General features: G+C 56.6%; 1 protein-coding gene across 1 annotated transcript in view; it reads left to right on the top strand.

Annotated features, from left to right (window-relative positions):
* The window catches only part of JAKMIP3 (Janus kinase and microtubule interacting protein 3), a 55,219-nt gene extending 49,667 nt beyond the window's left edge, over positions 1-5,552 (top strand). Inside the window, exons 19-21 of the mRNA XM_046654264.1 lie at positions 1,806-2,009; positions 3,262-3,327; positions 5,502-5,552. Of these exons, the coding sequence (XP_046510220.1) occupies positions 1,806-2,009; positions 3,262-3,327; positions 5,502-5,552 (321 nt within the window). The remainder of the gene's footprint in view (positions 1-1,805; positions 2,010-3,261; positions 3,328-5,501) is intronic.
* Positions 5,553-6,000: the final 448 nt, after the last annotated feature.

The following is a 6,000-nucleotide window of genomic DNA, read 5'->3' on the forward strand; positions in this document are numbered from 1 at the left end:
GTTTGCTCGCCCCAAAAGGGAAAGTGCTCCGGCCCGAGGGCTGAGCTGCGCCGGCCTCGGACCTTTCACTGGGGGCATCAAGGCCCCAGAGCTCTGTTTCTTCTTGAATTAAGGTGATCAGCTGATTACTGCCTGTGATGTCTTACCTGATTTCACAGATGATGTAATTATTTCATAAATTTACCTGATTCAGTAAATGGCATCAATTTATGCTAGGTGTGAATGGTTCTAACACATCAGAAGCCTCTCCCGGTAGGGTTGTGTTCATTCATTTATCTGTCATTCAGTAGACGTGTAGTGTCTGCTTATGAGTGGGCTCTGTGCTGGGACTGCATCGAGGAGGGCGACAGACCCCTCAGCCTGGCAGCAGAGAGAATTAACCAGCAGTCGAAAAGGAGGGCAGGATTGCTGTCAAAGGAGAGGGGCTCACAGGCAGAGCAGGTTGGGCCAGAAAGGTGGGTTCTGAAGGATGAAAAGGAGTTCGTCAGGCTTCAGGCAGAGGGACATCATGAGCACGGTCTGGGAAGCGTGGGGTGTCACGCGTGTTTGGGACCAGCAGCGTGGTGGGCTCGCCATGTCGGAGCCCCCACAGTGTGAGGACCGTGGACTCTGGAGTCCCCTGCAGGGTCCAGACCCCAGCTCTGCCCCCAGCAGGACCCTGTGCGAGTTGTTCACCCCAAGTTGTCTCATCAGCGTGACTCACTTTCCCTATCTGTGAACTGGACCTAATGAGAGCTCCTACTTCATGGAAGGGGCTGACGAACATCGCAGAGGTGAAGTCTTACCAGGCGCCGTGGCTGTGGGCATCCTCAGGCTTTTCATCCGGGAGAGTGGAGGTGATGAAGCTGGGAGACGGGCAGAGGCCAGGCATGTGGGGCCTTGATGCCAAGAAGAGGTGAGGGCATGTTTGAGACAGCAGGGAGCAGCCGAGAGACAGAACTGCCCCACAGCCAGGGGTCCAGAGTTGGAAATCCAGGTGTCTCTGAGGTTCCTTCTAGCCTCTTCCAGCTCCTGGTGGCTCCAGGCACTCCTTGATTTGTGGCCACATCACCCCAATTTCTGCCTCTGTCATCACATGACTTCTCCCCTTGTCTTCTGTGATGGTCTCCAAATTTCCCTCTTCTTCTAAGGACAGAAGTCACTGGATTAGGGCCCACATTAACCCAGCATGACCTCGTCCTAACTTGATTACATCTGCAGAGCCGTATATCCAAATAAGGCCACATCCATAGGTTCCGGAGTTAGGTCTTGAATGAATCTTTTTGGGGACACGATTCACCGGATGGAATTGAGCCCCACAGTGGCCTGGCCTTGGGGGGGTGGCTGGGAAGTCAGGGACTTGCCCCCTTCTGTTATAACTTCAGACAAACCCTTGTGAGCGTGCCCTCCCTCCGTTGGCACTCACAGACCCAGGGTGTGAGAAGGTTGTGGGCAAAGGGAGACTCTGTTCTTCCCTCAAGGGACCTCTGCCCACCCCACCCGCCCCTGCTGCCATCATCCTGTTCTGGTCTCAAATACCTGCTGACCACGTTTTCCCCGATGTTAACACGATGTAAGAATTCTGCCGCTGAACTTTCGTTGCAGGTTAAAAATCCCGTAGAAGGGAGTGATCTTGAAATAATTGCCCCAACCGTGTTTCCACTCAAAGAACATCATTCAAGCTGGTGGAGAAGAAAACAGTCCCCTCTGTGGAGAGGCTTGGAGACGTTGTAACCCCGAGGGCTCTCGGGGTGCCCCAGGCCCCCCTCAGGCCTGGCAGTCCCTCGGGGAGAAGGCGAGGGCTAACTCTCCCCTCCTGCCCCCAGCACATCCTGGAGCTGGAAGCCATGCTGTACGACGCCCTGCAGCAGGAGGCCGGGGCCAAGGTGGCCCAGTTGCTGTCGGAGGAGGAGCGCGAGAAGCTCAAGGTGGCCGTGGAGCAGTGGAAGCGCCAGGTCATGAGCGAGCTGCGCGAGCGGGACGCCCAGATCCTGCGGGAGCGCATGGAGCTACTGCAGCTGGCGCAGCAGGTGTGGGGCCTGGGGGGCGCTGGGGCGGTTCAGGCCCGGCTTCCTGTGGCTGTGCTTTCCAATAACCACACACTGCAACCTCGGTGCCTGCCGGTGGCCATGCCCTCCCATGGCCGCGCCCCACCTAGCCCTCCTGGCTGACTGCAGCCTCTGCTGACCAGCCTCAAGGGTCGTACTGCCCAGCTCTCTGGGCGCATGTCCTGTCTGCTGGGGCCCTGACTGCCCAGTCTCGTCCATGACTCTTCCCTCAATGGAAGGGCACAGTGAAGGCAGCATTCAGGAAGCGGCCCCTGGCCTTCTCTTGGCCTAGGGGCGCTTGGGGACCTCAGGTCAGTCCGGCCAGTCCATTTCTAACAGAAGGTGAGGCGCCCTGGCAGAGTGGACAGCCTTGGTGTGAAGGCATGTCTCCACCCCCGTGCATGCCGCCGTGACCTGCAGGGGCCTTTCCAGATGTGTCCACCCCATATGCCAGACTCAACTTGCAAAGTCAGATAAACAAGTAAGGCAGGGTTTGCTGTGGATGTTAGTGGGCTGCTGTCTGACCAGAGGATTAGTCAGCTCCCAGGACACCCACCGCCAGATCTGTGTCAGTCTGAGGACGGTGGTCATCAGACAGGCTGTGCTCAGAGCTTAGCTGGTTCCAGCATCCAGGCGCAGGATCCACACCCAGCCTGGACACGCAAATTTGCATCTAATTAGCATTGCATTGCCTACCAAAGTGAAGACCGTGGGTTCAAAACGTGATGTCATTCTGCAAGGAAAGTCCCTGTGACTGGCTTTGTGACCTCCTGCTGCTTGTCACTTTGCTGTCATGGTGTTTAAGAAGGACTGAATTGATTCCGTACTATTCCCTTGGACTGCTAGCATTGTGGCTCATGGGCTGAAGTTGCAGGAGGCGGGAGGGTATCGTTCCTGCCACGGGAGGTGTGGCCAGGGGGAGGGCTGTCCACTCTTCTGTTGGAGCAAAGCAGCAGATTGAGAAAGGCTATGTCTGTAAGGGAAACCGAGGAAGCGCAGCCCTCTCCTTAGCCGAAGTCCACAGAGAGAGGACAGACCGAGGCTCCTGGGCCCCTCACGGTGCAGATAAGACTCAGACAGTGGTGAAAATGTGGTCAGCCACGGCTTCCCGGGCCCTGCCCACACGGCTGCTGCTCTGTGGCTGTGGGTCCAACAGGTGCATGAGTGAAGATTCAGACAGGCTTTTTCCCAAATGCTCTGGTTATTGAAGCTTTTCCTGCTTTTAACATTGCAGAGGATTAAAGAGTTAGAAGAAAGAATAGAAGCTCAGAAGAGACAAATAAAGGAACTGGAGGAAAAGGTAAAATGAATGCACATTTCTGGGCTTCTTTTGTTCTGGGAGCTTCTGTAAAGAGAAGGACGATAACTCCCCGGGTGTCATTTAGCGTGAGGTCTGAGATTGGGGCACGGTCAAACAGAACGAGGTTTCAGGGTGGCATCTGATCTGGACCAGGAGCTGGGAGCCAGGGTCTGGGAACACCGCCTCTGCGATGACCCAGCCATGTGACCCCAGAGGGCTGTGTCTCTCTCAGCCTCAGTTTCCCCAGTGTGCCAGAGCAGCAACCTGGGGTCCCTTTAGTGCTGACGGCTGTGCTGGAGCACTTGAGTCCTCTTCCAAGCTCACCGAGCACATTGGTCCAGAAGCCAGGTCCCTGAGCACCGGAATTCTCCTCTTGAGGGCGGGCTGTCGGTGAACAAGGGTCTCTTAGCTTTGGTTCTTAAAGACATAGCTTCCAGGTTTAGGAAACTCCGGGTGCTGCCAGGTCGTTAGTTTGGGGCACTTGGTTCAGGCCCCAGGAGGACTGTCTGGCTCTTTTCCTGGACCCCTGGCTCTGTGAGGCGTGGGGTCCTGGGCACTCTGTCTACTCACGGCAACAGCCCGAGTTGGTGCTCCCCAAATCAAGGTGCACAGAGCGCACCCGGAGAGAACCCGGCTCCTCCTAGGGGTTTTGCTTAGTTTTAGGGCAGCTCTTTTTATGTGATTTAGGGATGCTTCACTGGTCTCTAGGGGTCAGACTGTTCAGTTCTTTCGGCTGGTCCTGCCTGTGGGGTGGGTCTCACTCTATGACTGCCGCCCCCGAGCACTGAGTGAGGCAGCCAGTGGGATCCACCTCCCTGGCTCGTCCCTTCCAGAGAGAACAAGAGGCCTGTGTTTGGATGGGACCCTTGTGGGCTGCAGGTCCTCAGCCTGGCCCCAGGAACAGCCAGCGGAGGCAGGACATGAGGCTCCTCCCCAGAGCTGTCCTCCTACAGCTGGTCTCCCACCGCCCACCTGCCCTGGCTACCCCCCATCAATGACAGCAGCCCACCTTCCCCTGGGCCCTTTACTGCCAATTGTCACAGTAAACGTGCACATCCACTGTGCCGGTGCTTCTGTCCGGTGCCTAGAACCGTGCAGGGCACAACGTGCCGACCAGGACTTGCCTGCCCCGTGGGCGCCCGCCACCTGGGAAATAAGGAGGCTGGGAGGGGACACGCTGTTCTCGGGGCTCTGGCCTCACAGTGGGCACATTCTCTCCCCCCAGATGAATGTCTTTCTCCCTTTGCATCTTAAAGCGAGAGCATTTGTTTGTATTAAATACTAGAATTTTTTTTTTTTTTCCTTTTTCTCCCCAAAGCCCCCGGTACATAGTTGTGTATTCTTCGTTGTGGGTTCTTCTAGTTGTGGCATGTGGGACGCTGCCTCAGCGTGGTCTGATGAGCAGTGCCATGTCCGCGCCCAGGATTCAAACTAACGAAACACTGGGCCGCCTACAGCAGAGCGCACGAACTTAACCACTCGGCCACGGGGCCAGCCCCAAATACTAGAATTTTTTAAATTGGGTGTTTATTCTTTTACTCTCACTAAAGCAACTCTGCATTTCCAATCAATTGTACCACTGCCAGATTTTCTCTTGTGTCTGAATTGGCCTGGTCCCGTTCCCCCCAACCCCAAATGAGGCTCCACATGTGAAGTCCATTCAGGATGCTGGTTGTGCTTTATCTTTTGTGATGGGACTGAGACCAAAACATTGTCTGAGAGCTCTCGTGTATGCCTGGCGCTGGGAGTGTCTTTCCACGCACGAGACTTCCATCATTATTACTAGCCAGATAGTGGTCTCACCATCACCCGGAGACAGGTGCAGGTGGTTGGTCCCACCCTACAGAGGAAGAGGCGAGAGGCGATGTGACCAGCAGAGGCTCGCTTGTGCTGGGGACACTCTGGACGTGAGGCCTCCTGACCATTGCCCCTAGCCCAGCCTCTGGTTGGGGCAAGGTCCCCAGAATGTGTCTCTAGGCGGTGGCTTCAGAGCCAGGGCATCCTCACAGCCCCTGGCAGCACGCCCCTTAACCGCTGGGCGCCAGCACGCCAGGATTTGCTGGCAGCCCCGTCTTGCTCTGTCTGTGGTCACACGTTATTTCCTGCCAGAAGCCCTACCAACTCTCTTTTCTCTTTCTTTCCCTCCACGTCCCCACCCCCCCCTTCCTTTTCAGTTTCTATTTCTGTTCTTATTTTTCTCCTTAGCCTTCATTCTGTGGTCATAGCTCTCCTGGGCACCCCGACGTGGTGAGTGTTTCATCAACTGGGTTTCCCAGCCGGGTCCCGCTCTGCTTCCCGGGGCACCAGGAGGGTCCCCGCACCGCCTGGGGAGCTGCTGCCTGCTGTTCTGGGAGGGGGCGACACCCAGGGCTCTCCAAGGGCTGTTCCAGAGCTGCCCGCAGCCTTCAGACCTCAGTGCCTGCCCGGGGTCAGGGTTCAGAGGGGTCGCCACAGTTAGAGGGGGCGAAGGGCGCTTGCCTTTCCTGAGAAGGAAGGAGGGCAGAGGACTGCCTCCCTCCCACAGGACCTGCCCCAGGAGGGGACATGTGCCTTCTGTTGATGCCTCCAGGCTCCTGCCTCTGGGGCGTCCCTGGAAGCTGTCTGGTGCAGCAGGACTTTCTGGAGTTAGTATTGAGTACAAGCGTGGGTTACAGTGGACGTCCAGCCAGAAAT

The sequence above is a fragment of the Equus quagga genome, chromosome 2 (genome assembly GCF_021613505.1).
Source record: "Equus quagga isolate Etosha38 chromosome 2, UCLA_HA_Equagga_1.0, whole genome shotgun sequence".
Classification (NCBI taxonomy): domain Eukaryota; kingdom Metazoa; phylum Chordata; class Mammalia; order Perissodactyla; family Equidae; genus Equus; species Equus quagga.